The sequence below is a fragment of the Ceratotherium simum genome, chromosome 4 (assembly GCF_057802395.1).
Source record: "Ceratotherium simum simum isolate JZ-2026a chromosome 4, ASM5780239v1, whole genome shotgun sequence".
In the NCBI taxonomy this organism is placed as follows: Eukaryota; Metazoa; Chordata; class Mammalia; order Perissodactyla; family Rhinocerotidae; genus Ceratotherium; species Ceratotherium simum.
The window spans coordinates 42190234-42218077 of record NC_141903.1 but is presented as its reverse complement, the minus strand read 5'-3'; the positions used below and the strand labels follow the sequence as shown (position 1 = coordinate 42218077).

General features: G+C 40.9%; 4 protein-coding genes across 9 annotated transcripts in view; 2 read left to right on the top strand and 2 right to left on the bottom strand.

Moving 5' to 3' along the window:
* Positions 1-393: 393 nt before the first annotated feature.
* Positions 394-9038, bottom strand: GDF9 (growth differentiation factor 9). 2 transcript variants are annotated; one of them, XM_004420206.3, is made up of 2 exons: positions 2916-4380; positions 394-1757 (listed from the first exon to the last, which is right to left on the bottom strand). In XM_004420206.3, exons 1-2 carry the CDS (start codon positions 3310-3312, stop codon positions 793-795), a joined length of 1362 nt encoding a protein of 453 aa, XP_004420263.1. In that variant the 5' UTR covers positions 3313-4380; the 3' UTR covers positions 394-792. The 2 variants fall into 2 exon arrangements, 1 of the variants encoding a protein (XP_004420263.1); XR_015551965.1 differs by lacking the exon at positions 2916-4380 and adding an exon at positions 8039-9038 and having other exon boundaries at positions 1628-1757.
* A 134-nt stretch (positions 9039-9172) lies between these two features.
* On the top strand, positions 9173-10480 carry UQCRQ (ubiquinol-cytochrome c reductase complex III subunit VII). Of its 2 annotated transcripts, none has more exons than XM_004420205.3 (3): positions 9173-9276; positions 9431-9598; positions 10266-10480. In XM_004420205.3, the coding sequence occupies exons 2-3, from the start codon at positions 9445-9447 to the stop codon at positions 10358-10360; spliced, it is 249 nt and encodes an 82-aa protein (XP_004420262.1). In that variant the 5' UTR covers positions 9173-9276; positions 9431-9444; the 3' UTR covers positions 10361-10480. The 2 variants fall into 2 exon arrangements, with proteins under 2 accessions (XP_004420262.1, XP_087285941.1); XM_087429815.1 differs by having other exon boundaries at positions 9199-9267.
* Positions 10481-14817: 4337 nt separating this feature from the next.
* On the top strand, positions 14818-17547 carry LEAP2 (liver enriched antimicrobial peptide 2). The gene is made up of 3 exons (XM_004420204.3): positions 14818-15995; positions 16185-16324; positions 16648-17547. Exons 1-3 carry the CDS (start codon positions 15939-15941, stop codon positions 16682-16684), a joined length of 234 nt encoding a protein of 77 aa, XP_004420261.1. The 5' UTR covers positions 14818-15938; the 3' UTR covers positions 16685-17547.
* A 1345-nt stretch (positions 17548-18892) lies between these two features.
* The window catches only part of AFF4 (ALF transcription elongation factor 4), a 91928-nt gene continuing 82976 nt past the window's right edge, over positions 18893-27844 (bottom strand). For all 4 annotated transcript variants that reach the window (XM_087429813.1, XM_004420203.3, XM_087429814.1 and 1 more), the window contains 2 exons: positions 26458-26678; positions 18893-23571 (listed from right to left, as the gene is read on the bottom strand). In XM_087429813.1, coding sequence (XP_087285939.1) covers positions 23444-23571; positions 26458-26678 — 349 coding nt within the window. In that variant the 3' untranslated portion in view covers positions 18893-23443. The remainder of the gene's footprint in view (positions 23572-26457; positions 26679-27844) is intronic.

The following is a 27844-nucleotide window of genomic DNA, read 5'->3' as shown; positions in this document are numbered from 1 at the left end:
CTTCCATAGGGTCAGAGTTTTAAACATACAAAGGAGAAAATGCATTTTAAAAATCTTAAACATTGCATTTTCTTGGAAAAATCTGCAATTTCCTTTAAATGGGACAAATGTTATATTGTTTGATGCGAATCAATTGATGTATACAAGCCATCTAACAAGCAGAGTTAGTATACTGTATACCAGTCACACTACCACAACAGAAATGCGTTGTTGCAAACTCTCTAATCCTAGTGAATCTCACTTCATCAGAATTGAGGTCAAGAAGTTAGCCTCTCTTTCACTCTGAAAGAGATCAAAAGTTGAGCCAAGACTAGCTTTTAGATACACTTCCTCTCTCACCCAAATGACCATTTAAAAGTAATCTTTATTTAATAAAAAAAAAACACATGGGAAATTTATACCACTGACAAGAATTTATTCTTCCATTAAATAAGACTACAGCACTCTGAATTGTCTACTTAGAGCTGCAATTCCATCCAAGATTCATACTAATGAAATTTTTTTTTTCTTACATCACAAACAAGACTCCTACGAAAAGGAAAAAAAAAATCGCTCAGGGAAAAAAATTTAAAGCTTTCCAAAATAACTATGTTACATTTACATTGGAAATAAAAAAGGCAGATGTTACTGCTTTACGCTGATAGATGCCATAGAATGTGCTAATCTACACAGGCTCCTCCTTATACAACACACATTGCATTATATTTAGAGATGTGACACATGAAGCTTTCTCCTGAAGGCACAGATAGGCGAAGGGCACTTACTTGGCCAAAGAGGCTCAAGGAAAATATGTTAACGACAGGTGCACTTAGTGGCTATCATATCTTCATATTCTCTATAAGTGATTGAGCCATCGGGCTCAATGGTCAAGACACTCAAAGGGCTGTATTTGGCAGGTACACATGATGGTCTTGGCACTGAAGAGTCAAGCTTCTCATGGATGATGTTCTGCACCATGGTGTGAACTGGAGAGCCATACCGATGCCCAACTGCTCTGGGACAGTCCCCTTTACAGTACCGAGGGTTGTATCTTTGCGGGGCCACAATCCAGTTGTCCCACTTCAGCTGACTAAAACTAAGTCTAAAGTCATGGAGCTCACACTCATTTTGGGGAAAAATAAACTGTCTGAAGTACTCAGTCAGATTGAAAGAAGCTGGAACCAGAGTCTTCTTCACTTCAGAGCTGCCAGTTTCCTGACTTCTCCGGTGACGGGAAGATCTTACACCCTCAGCAGCCTCTTCTCCCATGGGACAGGCAGACAGATCTCTCTTCTGGTCACGACCCTGTGAAGGCCTCCTTTGATAGTGGAGGGAAAGCCACCTGTGATAAGCCTGAGCACTTGTGTCGTTCAGATATAAAAGCAGTGAGGGGAACAGCGGAAAAGTCATGTTAAGTGGACTGTCCTGTGCTGACGGATGCTGCAGCTGGTCTTCCCCGCATCTAAAGTTTACAGACATGTGAATATTTCTCTTGTTGGAGGCCACTAGAGGCTGAAGGAGAGTGGTCACATCCATTTCAATCCATTTATATTTCTTTCTAAATTCAAACTGTGAGTTAAAGGTAAGTGAGTATGCAGCTCTAGGGAGAGTCTTGCTAGAAAACTCTGGCTCTTTTATCACCAAGTTGCACACACATTTAACAGCAGAGGGAAAAGAAACTGAGTTGTTGAACGTGTATAGCAAGACCGACTTGACTAAGTGTTCAACAGCAGTAACACAATCCAGGTTAAACAGCAGGTCCACTGATGGAACGGTTCCTGAGCAGAAAAAACAACCCACCAGTAGTGCTTGATTACAAATTGAACATAATAGGAAGTCAAATCAAGACATTAGTACTTTGTAATGTGCTTTCTCCCTTCTCTTTTCCCACTTCCTCAAGCCTCAAAAGGGGGGCGGGGTGGGGCAGTTACACAGAAAATGCAGGTAATTGGTACCATAACTAATTCCCAGCAACTACAACTGGATATTTTATCACCGGAAGGTCAGAACAGCTTTTGTGGTGAATTAAAACAGGGAATCATTACATTCTCAAGTTCAGAGTCTTAATAATTTGCTCTAAACACAGAAGAAGCTAATAAGGAAAGTAGTATTTACCCTTGGAGAGTCTCTAGAGGGAAAACTATAATAAAAATATTAACATGCTTATTAAGAAGATATTCTAAGCCCTAATGGACAAAGTCAATAAAGAAAACTTAATTGTCTAAGTTAATCTGAAACACCTGAGGTTGATGACAAATAGAGGCTCTAAAACCACTGGAATAAAATAGGACGTCAAGCAAGGAGGAAGGGTTTTAAACAGCTGCAACTGACCTGTTGAGTTAGAACGATTTTAAGTCATGAGCTGGTGAATATACATTTTTTTTTTTTTTTTTTAAAGCACTGCTCCTTTCGCTCTCACACACAAGAGACCAAGGTGCTGAGTCAAATAGTTAATACAGTTCGTGTAAGGACCTACTGTTCCAATGGGACCTAAGCTTTCCTCTCACAGAAAGCAACACACAAAGGGAAAACATCCTGTGTTAACAAAGCATACCAGTAGCTATGAAACATTTCAGGCACGTTTCCAGGCCAGCATTGGTACAATGGGAAGAATACGCAACTGGAAGTCAAAATACCCGGTTTCTAGTCTTGCTTCTGTGACCTGGGACAAGATGCTAACCTTCTCCAGTAGCATTTTCCTGCGCCTTTAGGGCCATTAAGTCTTTTCTAGCTCTAAAATCCTATCGCATTAGCCCACCTTAACCCACAGGGCATTAGGAAGAAAGTAAGATCAAGTACCAGATTTGTTTGAATTTGGATACCGAGTACCACACAAAATGCAATTCAAGGAGCAAGGCCCAGCACGTTTCTGCAATTGAAAAGCAGAAGAGTCGATCATCTTCCCTCCACCCATTAACCAATCTGCTCCTACACACCTGTCACCTGGTCCCCAGGAGCCTGCTTGTGCTGGGCACAGGGGGTGAAGAGCCGGACAGTGTTGTAGAGGTGGCTTCTGTTGGATTTAGGGATCCCCTCCTTGGTAGCATATGCCTTATAGAGCCTCTTCATGTAGCGCAAAGCTCTGGAGTCTGGCTGCAGCCTAGGAGCCCCACCTTGCCCATCATACAGAGCCTTGAAGAGAGGGGGAAGGAGGCCAGATCTGTTTCCCCCATCTAGAGGCTGCAGCAAGGACCAAGGCTCAGCCTCAGATTCCAACTCAACACTAGCTGCCATCGGAGCTTCTTCCCTAGAAGCCTGAGTACCAAGGCTAACAGGAAAACACAGCCAAGCAGAGCAGCAAAACCAAAGGAAGAACTTGCTGGGAAGCGCCATGGCTTGGAAGCATTAGCAAGGAACACATCTCCCCATGCCAGTCTTCTTCCTAAAAGCCAGGAATAGCCTACGTTGGTCTCTTAAATAAAATTTAGGTGTGTGGGTGGGCTAGGGTCACTTCTGTAATCAGACTTCAAGGATGCCTAGCTGAAGATAATTTTTATCAGCTGTATATCAAACAGCTGATAACACCCTATTTACCCAATTTGTCCTCATTAGATATGGATTTATTTGGTTATTTAGATTTCCTCTCCCTTCTTCTCGGCATTTATTTAAAACTTCTTATCTTTATACTAATGGACTAGCTATGTAGCTGAAAGGCTAAGAGAAATTGAAAAATGATCTTAAAACAAATCCATTTTCTGAGCGAGATTAGGATTCTTAAAATATTCCTTACGTGCTTGCTGAAACTTGCAAGGCACGTGGAAAAGCCAACTAATTATTCATGATGATTCACAGATCTGTTGGTATGCAATTGATGGTATTGGGTTTCCTCTTCCTCTCCATCCTCACCACCTCTCCCACTTCCAGGTGCTTAGAATAATTATTTACTGCATTGTTGATTTGGAGGGTGAGAGAAAGTCACAGCTGGCATTGAAATTCCAGACAGCAGAGAATTGGTACTTTGCCTAGTTCACCCAGGTTGCTTAGTATAGGATATGTACTTGCAACACTGCAGTATGTTCAAAAAAGGAGGACATCACCTTTAACCTTGACTCATGTTTAAACATAGTATCTTGACTTTAAAACAAAAACTGTAAAAAGAGACAAGGGCATTACATAATGATCAAGGGAACAATCCAACAAGAGGATATAACACTTGTAAATATCTATGCACCCAATGTAGGTGCACCTAAATATATAATGCAATTATTAACAGACATAAAAACAGAAATAGACAGTAACACAATAATAGTAGGGGACTTGAACACTCCACTTACACCAACGGATAGATCATCCAAACAGAAGATCAATAAGGAAACACTGGCCTTAAACGACACACTAGAACAGATGGACCTAGTAGATATACAGAGCATTCCATCCAAAAACCGAAGAATACATGTTCTTTTCAAATGCACATGGAACATTCTCCAGGATTGATCACATATTAGGCCACAAAACAAGTCTCCATAAATTTAAGAAGATTGAAATAATACCAAGCATCTTTTCTGACCACAACGGTATGAAACTAGAAATCAACTACAGGAAGAAAATCAGAAAAGCCACAAATACGTGGAGATTAAACAAAATGCTACTGAACGACTGGGTTAACGAAGAAATCAAAGAAGAAATCAAAAAATACCTGGAGACAAATGAAAATGAAAATACGACATGCCAGAATTTATGGGATACAGCAAAAGCGGTTCTAAGAGGGAAGTTTATAGCAATACAAGCCTATCTCAACAAACAAGAAAAGTCTCAAATAAACAATCTAACAATGCACCTAAAGGAACTGGAAAAAGAAGAACAAAGCCCAAAATCAGTAGATGTAGGGAAATAATAAAAATCAGAGCAGAAATAACTGAAATAGAGACCAAAAAAACAATAGAAAAAATTAATAAAACCAAGAGCTGGTTCTTTGAAAAGATCAACAAAATTGACAAACCTTTAGCTAGACTCACCAAGAAAAAAAGAGAGAAGGCACAAATAAGTAAAATCAGAAATGAAAGAGGAGAGGTTACAACAGACACCTCAGAAATACAAAAGATTATAAGAGAATACTATGAAAAGCTATATGCCAACCAATTCGACAATCTGGAAGAAATGGATAAATTCTTAGAATCATACAACCTTCCAAAACTGGATCAAGAAGAAGTAGAGAATTTGAATAGACCAATCACCAGTAAGGAGATTGAAACAGTAATCACAAACCTCCCCAAAAATAAAAGTCCAGGACCAGACGGCTTCCCTGGTGAATTCTACCAAACATTCAAAGAAGACTTAATACCTATCCTTCTCAAACTCTTCCAAAATTGAGGAGGGAAGCTCCCTAACTCATTCTATGAAGCTGACATTACCCTGATACCAAAACCAGACAAGGACAACACAAAAAAAAAGAAAATTACAGGCCAATATCACTGATGAACATCGATGCAAAAATCCTCAACAAAATACTAGCAAATCGCATACAACAATACGTTAAAAAGATTATACACCATGATCAAGTGGGATTTATTCCAGGTATGCAGGGATGGTTTAACATTCGCAAATCAATCAACGTAATACACCACATTAATAAAATGAAGAATAAAAATCACATGATCATCTCAATAGATGCAGAGAAAGCATTTGACAAGATACAGCACCCATTTATGATAAAAACTCTGAATAAAATGGGTATAGAAGGAAAGTACCTCAACATAATAAAGACCATATATGAGAAACCCACAGCTAATATCATCCTCAATGGTGAAAAACTGAAAGCTATCCCTGTAAGAACAGGAACCAGACAAGGATGCCCACTGTCACCACTCCTATTTAACATAGTACTGGAAGTCCTAGCCAGAGCAATCAGGCAAGAAAAAGAAATAAAAGGGATCCAAATTGGAAAGGAAGAAGTGAAACTGTCACCATTTGCAGATGGCATGATTTTATATATAGAAAACCCTAAAGAATCCACCAGAAAACTTTTAGAAGTAATAAACGAATATGGTAAAGTTGCAGGATACAAAATCAACATACAAAAATCAGTTGCATTTCTGTACACTAACAACGAAGTAGCAGAAAGAGAAATTAAGAATACAATCCCATTTGCAATTGCAACAAAAAGAATAAAATACCTAGGAACAAACTTAACTAAAGAGGTGAAAGATCTGTACACCGAAAACTATAAAACATTTCTGAAAGAAATTGAAGAAGACACAAAGAAATGGAAAGATATTTCATGCTCTTGGATTGGAAGAATTAACATAGTTAAGATGTCCATACTTCCTAAAGCCGTCTATAGATTCAATGCAATCCCTATCAAAGTTCCAACAACATTTTTCACAGAAATAGAACAAAGAATCCTAAAATTTATATGGAACAACAGAAGACCCTGAATAGCTAAAGGAATCCTGAGAAAAAAGAACAAAGCTGGAGGTATCACACTCCCTGATTTCAAAATATACTACAAAGCTATAGTAACCAAAACAGCATGGTACTGGCACAAAAACAGACACACAGATCAATGGAATAGAATCGAAAGCCCAGAAATAAACCCACACATCTATGGACAGCTCATCTTTGACAAAGGAGCCAAGAACATACAATGGGGAAAAGAAAGTCTCTTCAACAAATGGTGTTGGGAAAACTGGATAGCCATATGCAAAAAAATGAAAGTAGACCCTTACCTTACACCATACACAAAAATTAACTCCAAATGGATTAAAGACTTGAATGTAAGACCTGAAACTATGAAACTTCTAGAAGAAAACATAGGCAGTACGCTCTTCGACATCGGTCTTAGCAACATATTTTCAAGCACCATGTCTGACAGGGCAAGAGAAACAATAGAAAAAATAAACAAATGGGACTACATCAAACTAAAAAGCTTCTGTACAGCAAAGGAAACCATCAACAAAACGAAAAGACAACCTAACAATTGGGAGAAGATATTTGCAAACCATACATCTGATAAGGGTTTACTCTCCAAAATATATAAAGAACTCATGCATCTCAACAACAAAAAATCTAACAACCCAATTAAAAAATGGGCAAAAGACCTGAACAGACATTTCTCCAAAGAAGATATACAGATGGCCAACAGACATGAAAAGATGTTCAAAATCACTATCAGGGAAATGCAAATCAAAACTACAATGAGATATCACCTCACACCCGTCAGAATGGCTATAATTAACAAGACAGGAAACAGCATGTGTTGGAGAGGATGTGGAGAGAAGGGAACTCGCATACACTGCTGGTGGGAGTGCAAACTGGTGTAGCCACTATGGAAAACAGTATGGAGATTCCTCAAAAAATCAAGGATAGAACTACCATATGATCCAGCTATTCCACTGTTGGGTATTTATCCAAAGAACTTGAAAACACCAATTTGTAAAGGTACATGCACCCCTGTGTTCATTGCAGGGTTATTCACAATAGCCAAGACTTGGAAGCAACCTAAGTGCCCATCAAGGGACGAATGGATAAAGAAGATGTGGTATATATACACAATGGAATACTACTCAGCCATAAGAAACGATGAAATCCAGCCATTTGTGACAACATGGATGGACATTGAGGGTATTATGCAAAGTGAAATAAGTCAGAGGGAGAAGGTCAAATACCGTATGATTTCCTTCATTAAGTAGTAGATAATAACAACAATAAACAAACACATCGAGACAGAGATTGGATTGGTGGTTACCAGAGGGGAAGGGGGGAGGGAGGAGGATGAAAGGGATAATTCGGTACACGTGTGTGGTGATGGGTTGTAATTAGTATTTTGGTGGTGAACATGATGTAATCTATGCAGAAATAGAAGTATAATGATGTACATCTGAAATTTTTACAATGTTATAAACCAATGTTACTGCAATAAACAAAAATTAAAAAAAATAATAAAAAATAAAAAAATAAACATAGTATCTTGCTATCTTTACTTTGGTCTGGACATTCATCTACACATACTTTGTTTGACAGGTTTAGAGATGTTTGCAGGTACTAGAAGATGAAGTTTTATTATTTTTTTTATTAATCACTCACATGGTGGCAGAATTTGTTAGGGTATTTTTGTTCTTACCTGTTAAGTATTCATGTTTTTGCCTTGGAGCTGAGACCAGGCTAGAGATTGTTTCAGAAAAATGAGACAAAGGTGCACCATGAATAGTGGAAATGAAGGGATAGCCAGTGCCACCCCTAAGGAGACTATTTCCTGGAAGAAAGTCAACCCACACGCCTGGGACAAGATACAGAGAGCAAAAACTGAGGTATGTTTGCAGATTTTAAGCTCTTTGCCTGCCAAGCCTGCCTGGCCCGTGGCTAGTAAGCAGGATTATAAAACACACCCAAACTGCTGAATGAGACCTTAGTCCTGGATTATATATGGCCAGCAAGTCCATGAACAAAACATTCATAGACACTCTGCATCAAGTGGAAAAGTCAGTCAGCTGTACAGGACAGCAGCATCCTTAGGTGGAAAGCGCTTTCCGAAAACTCGGTAACGCCTCCCACACGACGTTCCTCGCCTCTCTCCCGGGAAGTGGAGTGGAGGATGGGGGGGCATCATGACATACCACCCCCAGGCCGAACCATCTCGGGGGAAGCTGGCTGCTGTGGAGGGAGCCTCTTCTTTCCCTCCAAGCACCACTAACAGCCATTTATCAATTGTCCTTGTCTGAGGACGCTTGTGGTTGAATTCGAGGAAACGCTTTTATTCCATCTCGGGCACGTCTACACCTTGCCCGGGATTGTAAGGCGGCCGTTGCCGTGGGAAGCCCCAGATCGGCGTCCCTGATTCTGCACCGGGCTCGCTGACGGTCTGAAAATAACCGAGCCCCGTTTCCGCTACTGGACAAGCCTGGACGAAACGTCGCGTTCGCGGCCGTCCGGCGGCCCCTCCTCAGGCCCGGAGACCTGCAGGCCCCAAGCGGCCGGCCAGCGCGACCCTCGAGGTCGGCCGGCCCCTTTCTCTTCACCTCTTTGTCCCCTCGACACCGGCCGCTACCTGCTGCTCCACGGAACGACAGAGAGAGCTGAAGAGTGTGAGGACCTCGGGGGACGCCCCGGACCCGAAAACCCGCTCAGCCCCCCTCCGCCTCCCCGAGGCCCCACCCCCGGCCGAGGCCCGCCCACCCTCAGGGTCACCGGCCTGGGCACTTCTCTCCAGAACGGGGGGCAACGGCGCCTTCCCCTGGAGACAGCAGGAAAATGGTATTCCCCGGAAGTGACCTCACGGGCCGCAGCGCGGCTTCCGACCCTGCCGGAAGTGGCGGCCCAAGGCTGGTGGATTCCGGGGCTTTGGAGGGCGAGGTGACCCCGGTGCGGGAGCGGGGCCGTTCGCGCGGTCTTGGTGGCCCCTGGGAGGGTGGGGGCGCCGCCTGGGCTGAGGAGCAAGAGGAGCGCCGGGAGGGCCTGGGGGGTTGGGGCGGCGTCCCGGGACTGAGCCGAGCGCTGACAACCCTTGCTCCTCCAGGCGCCACCGCCACCATGGGCCTCGAGTTCGGGAATCTGATACGGATGCGGCATGTGATCACCTACAGCTTGTCGCCCTTCGAGCAGCGCGCTTTCCCGCACTACTTCAGCAAGGGCATCCCCAACATGCTGCGCCGCACGCGGGCGTGCATCCTTCGCGTCGCGCCGCGTGAGTGCCCTGGCCGGGCGGGGGGCGGGGCTCCCCTCCACAGTAGGAACTGCGAGGCCCCTCAGTGAGCGCTCGCTGTCGGACAGGCGCTCTGCAGCTTGCCGTAGCCCCTTTTTCTCATAGAATATTCCTGAAGACCCTTGATCTAGTCATATAATCCTCCCCATGTTACAGATGAGGAAACGGAGTCACTGGGAACTTAAATAACTGCCCGAAGGTCAGTTGTGTGATTCCAGCGTCTCTCTCTGAGGTGATCTCTACCCACTTCTTTCTTGGCGATGAACTCTTTTGTGTTCAGTACAACAGATAGTGATGATAGTTGCATAACATTGTGAATTTGCTAAAAACCACAGAAGAGTATACTTCAGAATGGTTAAGTGGTGCTGTTTATGTTATGTGAATTTTATCTCCATTATCGCATTAAAATATTTTAAGATGTGCAACGGGAGAGATAGGGAAGGTTTGGTGACAAATTTTTGTTGGTAGACCCCTTTCTTTTGGTCACTTGTAAAATGGGTGTGTAATGTAACCTTGATCATCTGATTTAAAAGTGGTTTCTTGAAAACTGGAGGCAGGAGGGCAGAATCTGCTTTGAGTCAGAAAAGAGGACTGGGAGCCCTGTGTTTTATATGTGCTCAGTGCTTACTTTCACTTTTGATTTTTAAAGCATTTGTAGCGTTTTATCTTGTCTACACATGGGGGACCGAGGAGTTTGAGAAATCCAAGAGGAAGAATCCAGCTGCCTACGAAAATGACAAATGAACAGCTCATCTGGATAATGGTTCCCTGTCTCTGAAAGACCTTTCTTTGGGACTGGAGTCTGTATTGTAGTATCTTGAAGATACAATAAACTTCTTATGGGCTGCAGTCTTATGATTTTGATTTTTGTGAGCAGAGTCCTTGGTGTGACTGCTAATTTTCAAGTTCATCAACTCCCCTCTCCAGCATGAGTCCTGAACAGTTTGGGCTAGTCTGGGAGTTTGGTGCAGGATCGGGGCTCACCCCTTGGTCTATAATCTGCAGGAAAGTAGCTGCATCTACTCCTGCAGCTGACCAGTTGTGGGTGGCATGGACTGTGGGGAGTGTTGGTTCCGGGCCCCCTGCTCCTAAAACAGTAGTCTAGTAACTATATTGTAGTTACTATGTGTCAGGTACTCTTCTTAGCCCTTTACAGAACAAATAAGCTCTTTTAAACTTTACCTTTTAAGTATCATTATTACATTCATTTTGCAGATGAGGATACATGCACAGAGAGGGTAAGTTATTTGCCCAAAATTATACAGCTAGTGAATGATGGAGTCTGGCACTAAACTTTATGTTCTTAAAGCTATGCTATAGTGCCTTTCCTCCTAAGGCAGGCCTTCCTTAGCCTGAGGGGAAGTCAACTATAAGAGGAGAGGGTGAGGTGACCTCTTGGCCTCTAGAGCTGGGGTCAACAAACTTGCTGTGTTTGTACCAGGTTGCTAACAGTGGTTTTTAACCACATATGGCCCACAGAGCCTACAATGTTTACTCTCTGGCCCGTTGTGGAAAAAGTTTACCCCTGTTCTAGAGAACTTTGAATTATCTTTTTAGTAGAAAAGGTAACCCTTTTCCCTTCACCAGGAGATGGTAGGGGTAGGTGTTGGCAGTTTTAAGCTTCCGGTTCCTTGCTCCATTACTAGAAACTTCCTTTCTTCTAAGGACACTTCCTGCTGATCCAGAGCGGCAACTCACAGTGTAGCTCAGCTTCTGGCCCAGGCTATATCTTTCTTTCTTCTAATGATTGATATTGCCTTTTAGGAACCAAAATTAAAATAACTTCAAGACAGAAAAAAAAATCAGCAAGATAAATTGCACTGATTGTGAGGCAGGATAAGGAGGAACAGCTCAGTTGGGCAGACTTGGGCCCATAGCCTTTAACTGTTGCTGCTTTAGTGTGTGATGCAGGCAAGAAACCTGCATTCCTGAGCTTTGAACTTCTCACCCGTAAAATAGATGTGTTATTACAAAGCAGTTGCAGTGACAGTGAAATGAGTGATATGTAAGAGTCTGGCAGGGTGGTGCAGGCTTAACAAAGGACAGTTATATGATGAAAACCCTTGCCTCACCAAAGATGGTCCAATTTTCCTGTTTGGCTCTTTGTCCAAGTTTATTCCTGAGACTTGCTGCCTGATCTGCAACATGTTTGGTCACAGACTCCTTTGAGAATCTGATGAAAGCTGTAGACCTTAAGAAGGTGTAAATGCCATCCTTCATTTTGTGTAGTTTCAACAGGTTCACAAGCCAGGGGAGGACCACTACCTTGACAGGCCATTAATCTCTGTCTTTCTCCCTCTGATTTTAGCTCCAAGTTCCTAGGGGAGATGGCCACCCTCTCCTATCTTTTTGGCTTCATTTTACCCTTATGCTATTTCTTCCTGGTTCTTTGACTCCTTTGGAGATACCAGCTCAAAATCAAACCTACGCTTTCTCAGCCCAGACCAGGGACTGAGACTGTTGGTCTGAATCCTTTTTATCCCAGGAGTGCCCTACTGAGAAGACCCTGCTGTAAGTCCTTCATGTGCTGAGCTTCTGCTTTTGGATAAAATTGTTAAACGCTGCTTTTAAGCCTGTCTCTCACCAGAGAGCTTCCCTCTGTAAGCTTGGGGGCATGGACCTCTGTGTAGCAGGGCACTGAGGCAGCAGCGGGCATGGAATGTGGTGAGTTGTAATATCTCAGTGCTCTTGTAAGTGATAGGGATCTGGGGTCATTTTAGGGATTATTCTATCTGTAGAAATCCAAAAAGAATATAAAGTCTCAAGGAAGAGGGACCGCTGCTGTAGGCCTCAATGCCTATAACCCATCCACCTGGAGCCGCCAGCCCTGGGTGTCGCTCCTTCACCTGCTGCCGGGGCGTAGCCACTCGTTCATTTAGCCCCTTGTCTCCCCAGCAGTGCTCCTGCCCCCACAAGGGCTTTTATCTCTGGGCTGCAGAATGTGGCAAAGGGAACTCTCTTCAGTCTGTCAATGCAGTCCCCGAGATGCAGGCCTACCTAGTGCAGGCCCAGAAGTCTGAGCCAGTTCCAGCCAGCAAAAGAGCAAATGAATGCACTTTGACCCTTTATTGAAGTTTTACCGGGAAAAGTTTTTTCCATTTCAGAGTCTTTCATTTTTTATTAGGCACCTCCTGCTCAGGGACAGCAAAAAAGTTTCCATTTACTGCCAAGCCCTAATGATTGCCTCTCCACCTGGAATGTGTTTCAAACAGCTGCTCGTGCAGCTGTACCCTCTTCCTCCCATTTCAGCCTAAGCACTTACCTCAGAAGCAGAAAATCCCTGGGAGCTGTATTCAGAGTTACCAATCTATAAGCTATCAAAGGTGCTTCAGCCTCATTTTCTTCTTGTAAATTAATCACCTGAACCCCCAAATGTCAGTGCCTGAGAGGTCTAGTCCCATCTCATTGGCAGAACAAAAGACTAACGTCCAAAGAGGGGAAGGGCTGGCCTGTGGTCAGTTACCCTACCTAGACCCCTGGCTCCTGCCTTCCAGCCAAGCACTCTTTCTCCTTATGGCTGAAGTTCTTAAAGGCTGCTTAGACCTTTCTGCTGGAGGAAGGAACATGTAGTTTTGTGTTTATTCGTTCAGCAAAATACTTGATTGCAGAGAGCCCATGAAATTATTTAATTTCAGGAATAGGCCTTCACAACTAAAGTAGTGTGGGATGGCTGTGGACAACCGCCGTCACTTCAGCTTAATGCTATCCGGATGCCGCTTGCTTTTAAGTTTGATTTTTGCTCCATCTTTAATTAATTAATTAATTTGGGTTTAATTGGTGAGGAAGAGTGGCCCTGAGCTAACATCTGTTGCCAATCTGCCAATCTTCCTCTCTGCTGGAGGAAGATTGCCCCTGAGCTAACACCTGTGCCAGTCTTCCTCTATTTTGTACGTGGGTTGCCACCACAGCATGGCTTGTTGTGCGGTGTGTAGGTCCTCACCCAGGATCCAAAACCACAAACTCCGGGCTGCTGAAGCAGAGCACATGAACTTAACCACTATGCCACTGGGCCGGCCCCTCCATATTTAATTTATTTATTTATTTATTTTTTAAAGATTTTATTTATTTATTTTTCCCCAAAGCCCCAGTACATAGTTGTCCGTCATAGCTGCACATCCTTCTAGTTGCTGTATGTGGGACGCGGCCCCAGCATGGCCGGAGGAGCGGTGCCTCGGCGCGCACCCGGGATCCGAACCCGGGCCGCCGGCAGCGGAGCGCACGCACTCAACCACCAAGCCACGGGGCCGGCCCTCCATATTTAATTTAAATAAAACAACGACAGAGTTTGTGTAGATATATGTTGAAATACTTTCCCTAAAAGTGGTTCCTTCCACAGGTAGTAACTAATGGGTTTTTTCTTTTGGGAGGAGAGCTGGCATATGAGATAGAGGCTTGAGCCACAAATGCTTCTGTAGTGTTGTCATACTCATAATGATTAATGGTTCTTTTTTCCCCTATGCACAGGGGGCCAGGGGCCTCAGGCCCTTTGCTCGGCTGTGGTATTGACTTTATAAATTAACACAAAAGTCTAGTTTGGGATTAGGAAAAAGTACCCTTCTTTGGAACAAGCAGTTTCCAAATCGCATTTGGCACATCACTCCAGGCTGGCTAAGGAGAGGCTGGCACCAAGTCCAGAGACCCAACTGGCTCTAGGACATCACGTTGTTCAGTCTTTTGCTTATCTAATCGGATTTGTGTTCTTACCCAATGTTCACTAGGTCACCACATAACCTCTTCCCCACCCCACAAAAGTTCCTAGTTAAGCCCCCACCTGGGGTCATTCAGTATCCAAGCTCGGGTAAAGGGAAGGAGCAGCTAACTAGTCTCAAACTTGCAGGACTGGGTTTGGCATAGGTCTGCTTCTCAATGTTCCTCGAGTGCAAACAGTGCTATCTCCCTCCAGGCCTGGCTCCATGGTCCTGAGAGGACTGGAACCAGGACAGACAGATCTGTAGAGTCACACTCTGCCCAATCCCAACTCTGAGGTCCACCATACCACCCTCTTCTCCCTTGGTAAGAGGATTGGCAACCTTCCTCTTCCACCTTCAGCTGTGCTGCATCTCCTCCACTTTTCCTTGGGCAATAGGCAGGCTCTTACCAAATAGCCAACCTCTGAAGATGAGAAAGGCCTTGGGAAGGGGTATCAGCCACATTTTCAGGGAGACACCAGGCAGAAAAAGAATCTCGCTGCATTTGTCTTATTGGCTTATCCTTCCAGGTCATAGGAAGATCTGAAGTCTTATAAATCTCCTTACTCAGAATTCACACCCTTCCCCAAGGTTACTACAATGCCCATGTCATTTAATGAGTACTCATAACTACTCGTGGTTTAGGTACATGCCATTTCTTGGTCTAGAAACCTGCAGCAGTTCCTACTTAAGCTGATGGATATTTTGAGCTTTGAAGATGTCTCAGCTGTATGCCTACTTCCCTGAGGCTGCTAGAAGGATACGTGCTGTAGAAGACCCCACTCAGCTACTGGGAGGAAAGCCCATAGTTCAAGGCTTGTAATGTGATTTGTCGCCACCACCAAACTCTTCCACTGATTCAGGAGCCCCTGCTACCTCTTCATTCACGCTTTTAAAAACAAAACAAAGAATCAACCTATACTTGTTCATTCAATTCACCCATAGTTCAAGTAAGTCCCACATCAGTCCTGATTGCCCTTCCCCTGGGAGAGGGCAGGTAGGTCAGACTTTGAACTCTTCACAGCTAGGTCTCCATTCTTCTAGGGAGATGACCTGGAGCAGATAATTAGAGTGACAGTCCACCTATACAAATGGGGTATCTGGGACACTGTAGACCATGTTTGCTAAAACATCTTCCCACAGCAGGGAGATAAAGGCCTTATCCAATTGCCTGTAACACAATAGATCAGTGCTTCTTTCCTAGACAAGGCTGAAAGGGGTCAACACTTTGTGAAGACCTCATTATTAGGATTCTATTTTGATTAGAGTGATCTCACTGAGCTATTTTGGAATCAAAATATGGCTAGGTGCCTGGTCTCCCTCAATGGCTTCACGTGGCTTTTAAAGGGAAGGAGGCAGTAGTGCTGACTTTTGGTAAAATGGGTGAAAAGCATCCCAGCCAGCAACATAATCACTCATAGTCCAGATGAGGGATCAGTAAATACAACGTGCCTGAAAGACAGGCCTTGAGCACATTCCTCTGGTAGACATTAACTTATTAAATGGACCCTGACTGCAAATATAAACTTTGGCCCCATCTCACCCGGCAACCATAGAAGAGGCAGATCTCAGTCAATAAAAGGAAGTGAGAACTGCTCCTGGGTCTCCGGCTCCAACATCCGCCCTCTGTCAAGATGTGGCACCTCAAACTCTTTGCAGTGCTCATGATCTGTCTGCTGCTGTTGGGCCAGGTAAGGAAAGGATATATATGTGGATGTTGGGAGATGGTGGTGGTGGTGGAATTGTAGGCAGAACTTGAGAGCCAGACTCAGTCCTGAGGAATGGTTCCTCTGCTCTGAGTCTACAGCATCCTGGGGGTGATCATTCTTCCAAGGGTGTCACCTTTCCATACCTGAGGTGAATCTGTCTTTGCCCTACAGGTAGATGGCTCCCCAATAACAGAACTGAGTTCAGCAAAGAGAAGGCCACGGAGAATGACTCCATTTTGGAGAGGGGTTTCCCTCAGGCCCATTGGAGCCTCTTGCCGGGACGATTCTGAATGTATGACGAGGCTATGCAGGTACTCCACAAACCTGAGAGCAGGGCTGGGCAAAAGAGGCCTGGGAAGCCAGGCAGAGGAGAGATCAGTACACACACAGGCCTAAGAATAAAACTGGGATGGAGGACTGCCTGGGCTGAGGCTGGGAGCTCCCCGGAAGACAATCTCTCAGGAGTTAAGAGCCAAGAACAGCTCCACACAGGTACCATGAAAAAGTGGTGCCTTTCTTTTCTTCGGTCTACCCTGAGACTGGATAGATCAAGCAGAGGACGGGAAATGCAGCAGAAGTGGCTCTGGACATGGCTAGACCTTTGTCTTAAAAACCACCTTTTCTTCTCCCTTAGAAAAAGACGCTGTTCCCTAAGTGTGGCCCAGGAATGATGTACATACCAGGGGAAAAGAAGCCAGCACTCACCTATAACAATGCTCCATTCTATGGAATACTGATTAATTGCATTTTAGCTGGAGACACTTAAGTAAAGCAATCTTGTATTTTTAATATTTAAAGACAGATGTATGCTTTAAATTGGTGTCTGTTTCTTCTTAGAATGTTGATATCTAGATAAGCATAACTAAACTTGTCAATTTAGAGTTTATTTTTCTATGTGTACTATTAAAAGTCTGAAATTGAAATTTTGGCAGTCTGGAATTCAAGGTTTTGAGGGAAAGGAGGATTCATTTGTATACTATAGAATAAAACAGCATTGCCTAATCATGATGTGTTAACTTCTCAATCTGGAAAGTGTAGTGAGAGTTAACATTTTTTCAAGAAATAAAGAACACAATGGCAGGCTAAAGGCAAAAGTTTAGTAATAGTTATGTGATCAGCCTTGGCAAGTTCATAAGCTGTGACCCTGGGTCTTAGCCCTTCACTTTATGTAAAGAACACTTCAGTGAGGTGTCAAAGAAGGGCATTGCTGGCACTCACTACCTGAGGATGTGCCCAACGTTGTCTATAACTGAACAGAATGCAGAACTGGAAGAAAAATCTAGTTTAATAAAAAAAAAATCCCAAGTCACCAAGAGCAGCAAAAAGGATTTGTTTGAAATTTTTCTTGGAGCAGGGCAAATTCTGATCTATGCAAAAGGACCCATGGCCAGCAAGTTCAGAATGTCTGTAACCAGAAAACGAGACCCAGACTGGTGGGACCAGACTTTTAAAGAAGAGTAGCATTGGACCCTAAAATACAAAACAGAAATTACATGAAAAGGGCAAAGTCAGAGTTGAAGAAGTGTAAAGAGCACAGTGTTTATAAACTTTAATACAGAAAATCTATTTGATATTTATTAAACTTAGTTTCTCCAGCTATGGTTTGGCATTATACAAAGCATCTTAATGACACAGTAGAGTTAAAAAGATCTTTACAAATTGAAATGTGATACCCTTGTCTCCAAATATTTTAATTGCCATAAATTTGTTTAAAAATACACATTAAACGCATGTTTGACACTCTAAACTTTCTATAATCTCAATACCACAAAATACATATAATATACTATACAGATGTGGAAAAATCTAGTTAGTATATAATACTTTGCTCACCATTAACAGCTTTATTATGTGAAATGCACATACTGACTTAGAAATCCTAGCTTTTGAGCCCCAAAGTACCTCTGAAATTTTAATGTATTGCAACAAATAAGAATCACAGTATATAATTGAAATTTTGGTTGAAAATGTCAGATGCCTAAATATTTTGGATAAAAGAAATGCAAAACAAAGATCTGGATCATGTACAAAACAAAGGCATCCTATCAGACACTAACAGTACCTTTCTGTAGAATCAACAAGGCTTTTAACTGATCAGCGGCCTTACCTCCCCTCCAAAACCCTCCCCAAATATGAAACCATTATTCACCAAATAATTTTAATTTCAAATAAGATAAAAGGATTTTCAATAAATATATAAGCATTTCCATCCTCCATATACAAAATTTCTTAAAACCATTCAAAACGGAGGCTAGATAGAAATTTTCCTAACTGTGCTTACCAACCCCACATCTGCTCCTCAAGGTGGTGCCTTTTCAGGCACTGCCAATTGGGCCAGCTCTGTTGGTGAGCCCCACCCCGCCCCAACCCCAGTACTGTTGAATGCTCATGTCAGTGATGTGCCAGGTGTGTGCATAAAGTTGTAAAATGGGGACACTTCTTGAACAGCAACAACAAACTCAACAGTATGGATAATCATGGCATTGATTTGAAAGGCAGCATTTCCAAATAGATATTTTCCAAAGAGGAACATAGCAGGTAGAAAATTCCAGTGGTTAAAAGCTTAAAAGAAATCCCACATGGAAGCAGTAAGAGATCAAAACTGAGTATTACTAGAATTTCTGGGTGGGAGCTTTTTTTCCATGCTCATTTAGAGAGTTTTTTTGTTTGTTTCTTTTTAGAACGGCAATTTATGCTTAGCTGAGCAAAGGCGGCAAGGAGAGGTCAATACTGACATTCCTGAAAGTCAACTTTATCACATGATGATTACTTAGAGGCTGCTATTTTAGCATGCTTCAAGATCTATAAGACTTGGTTTAGAAGTAACCCTAATGCTTTATTCTGTGACCAAATTCCATCAAAGAGAAGAGATTTACATATTCTTTCCCTTTGCTTTTCTGGAGATGGTAAGTTCTTTTTAATTAATCATAGGGTTCAATTGAACAGAATCAGCATCTGCTTTACCACCTATTAATAATGTATTTCTTGTCACTTGCCAGCTTGGTTCTAGGGTCTAGGGGTCTAAACTGAATTTCTCCATTAGTGAGTATGTGAAATTTTGCTCACAAAAATTTGGCCTCTTGTCACTACATATGCCAAGTCATTCAATACTTATCACTTCTATTTATTTTACCGAATAGCAACCTTAGATACACAATATTATTTATTATTGGAAAAAAGTCTGCCTCTCCAACACATTGATACATGAAATTAAAACGAAATCTGTTTCGCATAATTAGGGAATATGAGTTATAGGAGTCTATATGGATTTGAAATGCTCTGCTTCCCAATTTACTTAGGTTTAAAAAAAAATTATCATAATCTGCCTAAAAGAGTCATTCCCAGTAGATGTTCCTGGGACCCAGAGGCAAAATCCTATAATTCAAAATACATAATGAGGCCATTTTATTCAATTAGCAACTGGAAAATTAAAATCGTTCCCACCCTGAAAGAGCCCTATTATACTACAGAAGGGCTCAAATATATTTTAAAAGTTAATTTACTACAAATTATAGTAATTAAGCTTTAACAATCTAAAAGGAATACACATTGCACCCTTGAACATTAATATTCAAGGTGTCAACAAGAAAGTGTCTTAGATCAATTTAATAAATAATGTGGAAATAGTTGCACTAAGCTAAAATACTAAACACACACATTTTTGAAAACTAATTTCATGTTTTCATACATACATACATATATATAAAGTGTGTACGTGTACATAATTTTAAAATCCAAAGTTGCATACCCTCACACCTAGAAGCGTGCACAGAGCACCTCTCCTCTACACAACTAGGCATCACTGACTGGAGCGACCATGGGCTGCTCTGAAACTCCACAGAGTGCTGCTGGCCTCCAGAGCTACAACTTTCACTTAGAACAGGTGTCTTTTGTAGGCGCTTGCTTCACAATGCAAGCTCAATCAATAAGGGTAATTTTCCAAAGTTCTGTCATTAAATACAAAATGATGCTGTCTGATCTAGCTGATTAAACCTTTCTTTAATGAAAAGAAACAAACAACAATTAAAAAAACAACAGTGAATCTAATAAAGCCACAAGTGTGTCATTCAAAGTGCAGCCCAGATGCCTATGGATCCATCAATGTGAGAGCTCCCCAGAGCACAGGCATGTGTGGGCACATGCACACATTACTCTAGATTGCTTTTACATTGGAGAATTAAATTAGTGATGGTCAACGTTCTCCACTCTTCAGCAACTACAACTATAAATTTATCTAAGTACTCATTGCTTACAAAGTCAGTTCTTGTCTACTTGCCCAGAAAAAGGTGGCACTGAGGCAAGACATGGGCTGAATGCTCCCCAGCCAGACTGGACCTGGGCTAGATTGTGGAAGCTTGAATCACTTGGAAGGGAGTGCTCCCCATAGCCCAGCCCAGGCTGGGCAAGACTACCATGTGACAACTTCATCCACCACATCTGTTGGTTGGTTGCCTGTAAAGAGTCCAATGGTGTAGCCTGCTGCCTCCTGGCATACAAGTGTGGTTTTAAAGAGCAGTCAACAGAGTAATTTTTTAAATAGTTGCTATATCTATAATTTCTATATATTAAGTACAAGTCTTAGACTAAGTAAGTTTTTAGCCACTTGTCAAATTTAGTTTTAAATGGTTAACACACACTGAAGACACCTATTGAGGAAGGAGGAATGGTCACCTTTAAAGGAGTCCAAAACATGTGCTGGAGCAGATGAAGACACAGATAGAACTTCTGAGGAGACGGACACAGGGGAGAGGGAGTGATGTTTCCACAGACTATTACATTGAAAATTCAATTATTTAGGATAGGATTTTTTTTTTCCCCCCAAAGCCCCAGTAGATAGTTGTATGTCATAGCTGCACATCCTTCTAGTTGCTGTATGGGGGACGCGGCCTCAGCATGGCCGGGGAAGCGGTGCGTCGGTGCGCGCTCAGGATCTGAACCCAGGCCGCCAGCAGCGGAGCGCACGCACTTAACCGCTAAGCCACGGGCCGGCCCCCAAGGATAGGATTTTGATCCATTGCCCATTACCACCTAGTGGGAAAAACCCTCCACAATGAAAAGCTTGAAAAATTCATTCTCCAACAATTAACACAGTTTTATAGAGAGAGAATCTTAGAGCAGCACCATAAAACATGCAGAAAACTCTGCTTTAACACAATATCAGTGTGACCCCAGAAACGCTTCTGCTGCCTTTGAGGACACACGAAAGACTAGAACACACTGGGACTCAAAGGTGCCCCACTGGCTGCTGTTGCTGGAAGTCTAAAAGCTCAGAGGATACTTTTTCCATTTCTAAGACATGACTGCAAATTAAGGAATCAGAATCAGAGAAAGCAGAGAAGGACAGGACATACATCTACTTGATTAACAGTGGCAAGTTTCTTACTGGATAACTACCATGATCACTGAGAAGTTGTCCTCTTAAGGAAAACTGTTCCTAAAACACACTAAGATTAAGTTAGCAAGATATCAGAGGCAATTTCTCCAAGGGAAAAAGGTTAAATTTAACATAATTTGTAGATTTCAATCTTCAATCATATGGAAAAACAACTTGAGGTATAAAACAGTTAAAAAACTCTGAATTTGAGGCCACAGGACAATGAAAGTTGACTAGCTTCAATAATAAGGGTAAAAGAAACTCAAACACAGAGGATTCACTGCACCATTGGGCTTGGAGATTTTCCATCCCTTTTTTCCCATTTCAAGCCTTAGAAATCATCTATAAATAGCAGGGCAATTCTTTTTTCTGACTGAATGCATTCATTTTGGGAATGGGGAGAAGGACAAACTATTTTTTGAAGCAGCATTACCCAATAAGTTAGACTAAGTCATGTACCAAAGCATTAGCTTTTCTGAAAGAATTAATCTTAAGTGACCCTAAAAGAAGATTTAAAAGAAAAGAGAATTTAACATTATTACTGCAGAAGACCAACCGTATGGACGATCTGGTCCTAGTGTAAAACTTTATCTGTAAACAATCAATAGAGTCTTCATTTAAAGGTAAGATTTAAGGCACACCAGACATGATAGGGGCACTAAAAACAAAAGATAGAGGGTAAATTTCTCACCTTTGACTCCTATATGCACCTTACAGGGAAAGGTACTTTGATATACAACTCTTAAAGAGCTGGCTTCTTAAGCTCTACTCTACCTTCCAAAGAGAGCTCACACTGAACCAAGTTAGGTACTTTCCTAGTGTGAATTTTCTGATCCCATCAGAAACATACATCATTGATGAGGGCCTTCATAATACAAGAGGAGTAAATACAAGATAGGTTTAAAAGGAGAAATCCATCATCTCTACATCAGGCATTAGAACTGTAAGTTGTATAGCAAAAGCACACACACCAAAGCTCCAGCCCATTCCTACATCAATCCCTGCATGCTCCTGTCAGAACATCACAACCTAGTGTGGAAAAAACATTTTTAAAATAAGAATTCTGAAGAGAGATTTTACCCTTCAAACATCATCAATGAGAGATAGAGGCAGCAACCCTCAGGAGTTGGAGCATCCTTTGTTCAACTGTAACTTACTCTGTTTTCAATTAAGTGTCAAATTAATATTAGCAACAAAAAAACATATGGTTTTAATAAAATCCATAAAGTTTAAGATTGTCCTTTTATGAAACCCTTCACATGATATGCTTCTCCTAGAAAGTTTGCCTGCTCCCTTTTGTAATGCATTAAATGCAAGTTATAGTCACCTTGTGATTGCTATAGTGTTATTAACACACATTCACAGTTCTTGAAATAATGCATACCAAATCAGACACATTTCATTTAACATCCACATAGAATGCCATCTTCTCACATTTAAGTGATTTTTCATGTGTAGAAGAATATCCTTAATACTTAGTATAAATTCTGAAATAATAAAATTGTAGTTAAGATTTGAAATAATATCAGGTAGTAGATGTAGAAAGAACATGTGCATATTTTAGATGAACCAACTCTTACTCTCAGAAGAGCTACCACAAAAAGACATTATTAGGTAACAAAGCTCCCAAAGCATATAAATAAAAATGCCTACATTAAATTTATGCTAAATATTCAACAGAGTAAATTTATAGGCAGAAATAACTGAAGTTTAAACTAGCCCCAATCTGGGAACTTAAAAAACTTGAAATAAATAGAATTTCAATTGATTAGTTATGAATTGCATCTGGAATTTCAATCTTATTACAGATCACTGAAACCATCTTATCAGTGTGCTGCAGATTTAAAAGCATTTAAATAATTTTTCATGTTGGGAATATTGAAGGAGTCAAGTGACATGATGGCTGTGGGTTATAAAAAACAACAACACATGAACTAGGGAGGAGAAAACCATTCCTCATTCTTAGTGTCAACAAGGTGGTGCGTTATGGCAGTCTTCCTTCGTGATGTGACACAGTGTTGTGGAGAAAATCAGAGGCAACAAGAATGTGTTCAGTTCAAGATATCAACTTGGTATCTTGGCGAAGCCAGTGCAGTCCCTGCCGGGTATAACGAACTAGGTCTGTCATGATGCTTGCGTTAAAGACGAGAGGGCCCATTACTTTATCCAGTTCAGCAAAGAATTCTAGAAAACCAAAAACACTCATTAAATCATGCATACTCTTTTGAATCACTGCTTTAAAATTTTTAGTCTAGACTATAAAATAGTATTCATATGAAGTCAAAAAACACTCCCTCGAGTTATATTTTTCCCCTAAGTCATGAAACATTTTAAACAGACTGTATGGTCAGGAATTAAGTGTTATACATATAAGCAGAAATCCACTGATGGAAATTATAAACTGCTAGTGTGCAGTAAACACTATTAAAATGGACACCTAGTGCTACAATGTACTATTACACAAAACATTCCCTGTGTACTGTTTTTGTATAAGAAGCAAGTGGTACAAAAAAGGAGGATGTTCTTTGCATGATTCCCCATTAAGACCCCTGTGAGGTTAGACACTTACGACAGCCTGTATCCAACCTTTCTGCTGTAATCATATGCCACGCAACATTGATAATTTATTTTTATTTTTTATTTTTTAATTTAATTTTTTTTTTCCCCCAAAGCCCCAGTAGATAGTTGTATGTCATAGCTGCACATCCTTCTAGTTGCTGTATGTGGGATGCGGCCTCAGCATGGCCGGAGAAGCAGTGCGTCGGTGCGCGCCCAGGATCCGAACGTGGGCCGCCAGCAGCGGAGCACACGCACTTAACCCCTAAGCCACGGGGCCAGCCCAACATTGATAATTTAAATCCTATGTTTTACACAGTTTAAAAATGTAAGGGATGGAAATGATTCTTCCTATGTAAGCAAATATAGGCTGAGGTGCATGTGAGGTGGGGTGTAGAGAGGAGGAGGAGACAACAGTACCCTAACATTTGATCCCAATGCAATTTTGGGAGAAGATGAAGGGATGCAGGACTCAGAAAGTAAGGAGAGCTTTCTACACATGCAGAGAAAAAGGGACCATTCTCATGATAAAGATCTCAGCTTACTCAAACAAGGCAAGAAGTAAACAGCTGATGAGAAAAGGCTCTTCTTTATAGAATTCCAGCTAACAAATGCAGAAGGAATATCAAAATAGAAAATTTGTGTTCCCTAATGGATGCAGGTAACGATCACCAACAGATGCTAAAAGCATAAGTTAAAGTTTAATAGGGAATCTTACAATAAACAGAGTCAGGATGACACCACCTGAATGAATCAATGGTCAAATCTTAATATCACTAAAAAATGGATAACCATTATATGACTCATAATGATATAATAATCTAGAAACCACCTACGAACTATTCTAAATATTTCTAATTATCTATTATATATCTAATTATCTAAAATAATGAACATGAATCTAATCAAGTCTCAAAATATAGCTATCAGTATGAAGGAAATAAGGGTGACAGAACAGCAAGCTAGATGATACCATAAGGAAGTAATCAGTGAAATTCAGAATATGACACATCTATGGCCCCATTTCTCTTGGACATCAGTGGCATGGCCAAAAAAAAAGTGGAGGAGGGGGAAATACTTAAGAGACTGATCAATGAATGTTTGGATCCTGTTTGAAACAAATTCAGCTGTTTTAAAAAAACGCATATTTGAGACAATAGGGAAATCTGATGGTAGACTAGGTATTAGGTGACATACAGGAGTTGTTAATTTAAGTGGCTGTGATAAAGGCATGGTGGTCATGTTTTTGAAAAGTCCTTATCACCTAAGGATGCATACTAAAGTATGCTCAGGTGAAACATCATATCTGGTGTTTGCTTTAAATACTTCAGGAGGAAAGAAAAGTATGATAGAGAAAGAGAGAGAAAGATGGAACAAGATTAGCAAAATGTTGTGTTGCTGAAGCTGAAATTGAGTGACAGGTACATGAGGTTCATTATACCATTCTCCTTCCTTTAGTCAATGTTTGAAAACTGCCATACAAAAAGTGAAAAAAAAAAGGAAATAGAAAGAGAAAAAAGAGAGAAAGAAAAGGAAAAAAAAAAAAAAAAGGAAAAATGAGGCTAGAAAACTGGCATCAAGGAGAAGAATGGAAAGTAAAGTAGGGTAACTTAAGAACAATTTCAGCTTTGCAACCTTTCCTGAGCAGTACTGACAATATTTAAAATTTTAGGAACAAATTAGGTTTTTAAAAACACAACTTTATGTTAGATGTTGGCGTTCTCCTCCTACCTTTCTCCTCACCATTACTCCTCTTTGGGGATAGGAATCTTTCATTTTCACCTGATTATCTGTTCATACTATAAGCATTTAAACGTAGTTTGTGATAAAAGCACATTTGGTTGATCGGCTACTTTAGTGTTTCTCTACAAAGGATCTACCTAAAGAGATGCCACACACGTATCTGTTAATAACATCTACTAAAATAAGATGGTGTTTATATAGTACTTTTCTCTAAGATCTTTAAATACTTTATAATTCTCAATGTTCTTAGTTTGGGAGACAACAACCAAAGTATAAAGCTTACAATGACCTAATATTAAAGAATGCTAGAAATCTACTCATTTTGTAGCCTCTTTTATCACATAAGTTTCTTCCAATACACCTAAAAATCCAGTATGAACGTGCTTTCTTATATATTAAACATCTCATATGTACAAGACGTCTGGATGTAATCCTATGACTATAGCCAAATTTATTGTTAACTATCCTAGAGTAGAACATATATTTTATTACTTTTATAGTATAAGCTGTATTTAATATGCCAGAACAAAGGCATATTTGTCTTAGACCAAAAACTATTTTTAGTTTATGTTACCAGCATAGTGAAAGGTATTTTTTGACCAAATTCAGTACATTCAGTACAATTGCTAAGCAATGGAGATTTGCAAACTGATTATCATTAACTCGAGACTACATAATAAAATAAATGCAGACAAGACACTTATTTAACTAGATCATAAAAGCTCCTTTCAACAATTCCATCCCTCAAAGTTTCTCCAGAGACCTCCCTACCTTTTTGCTCTTTGGAAAGCTGTTCAGCTTGGTCCCAAATTTCGGTGGCATAGAGGAAGTTGGATGTAACCTGAACATAGATGGCTGCCATCTGGTGGATCTTCTGTGGAATGGTCACTGAAGAACCACTCGCTGAAGCACTACTGGCCCCAGAAGAATAATTTCCTGAATTGCCTGGTGACAACTTTGGAGAAACAGGGGAAGGCATCCCAACAGCTTTGCTAGACAGAGAAAAACAGGAAGCTTATTCAAATGGAGATGATGAAAGTGATGAAATCAATGTATTACTGGCTCTTCCTACACAAAGCCTCTTAAAATTTAGATTATTTTAAACTAGAAGGGTTCCCAGAGAAGGATAATTTCTTCTAAATAAATACTTAACTCACTAAAGACCATTGTGAATTACATTATTATCTAGACTCTTTGTTTTAATGAATGACAACAGAACAAGAGACGGGAAAGAACTGAGGAAGTCATATATCTTATTAGTAGCAGTTCAAAGACTTAGAAGCTAGATTGCCTCACTCCCAGCTCAACACACTTTCCACCTATTCAGGCATATAATTAAGTACTTTTCAAACTGTTTTGTAGAAAGTTGGGTGGAATTAACAATTTAACACATAAAAAATTGTGGTAGTAAATGGGAACATCTTATTTTGAACTCCATAATTTCTGGTACTTTCCTAGTTTAACCAAGTTAATCAGAGCTGACAAAGAGGTACAGCTTTCTCAATCAACTGCAATCATCTCAAGCTTCCTGTCAATTAAATATTTCTTTGAAAACACGCTGAGATCTGGCAGATTCATTTCAGCAATACTAAAATTTGTAGAAATGCCCAAGACAATAAAAAATGGAAAATCATACAAAAGTTGGGGGGAAAAACCTATCTGTTAAGAATATTTTTATCTGCACTTTTAGCACTATAAATTTGGTTAAGAAAATACATACAGGCAAAGACAGAATGCCAATTAACAAAAACATAATAATTGAACAGATAACTTATAAAAAAAGGTCTCCTGGTATTTTTCCTCCTTTTGGGGGGTAGCTGGGATGGGAATGATGTGGGGATGGAGAAGAAACCACAATCATGCCACTGTTATTAAACTGTTGTGGTGTTAAGGCCTGAGTAAAGGTAAGTCCACTATGATAAAAACCCAAGTAGCTACAGAAAACCTGTGAGAAGGGCTGAGGGGCTGTAAAAAACTCAGATTTCTGCAGGTGAAATGCCCCCTCTCTAATCTTTCTAAGATTATGTTCATTACCATATTTTCAATTTATAAAAAAATACACAGGGAAAAAATGATAACTTTAAAAAATACTTATTAGAGACTTATTAGACAACTTTAAAAAGTTGTCATCTTTCTATTTTTGGAAGTTGGACTCTAC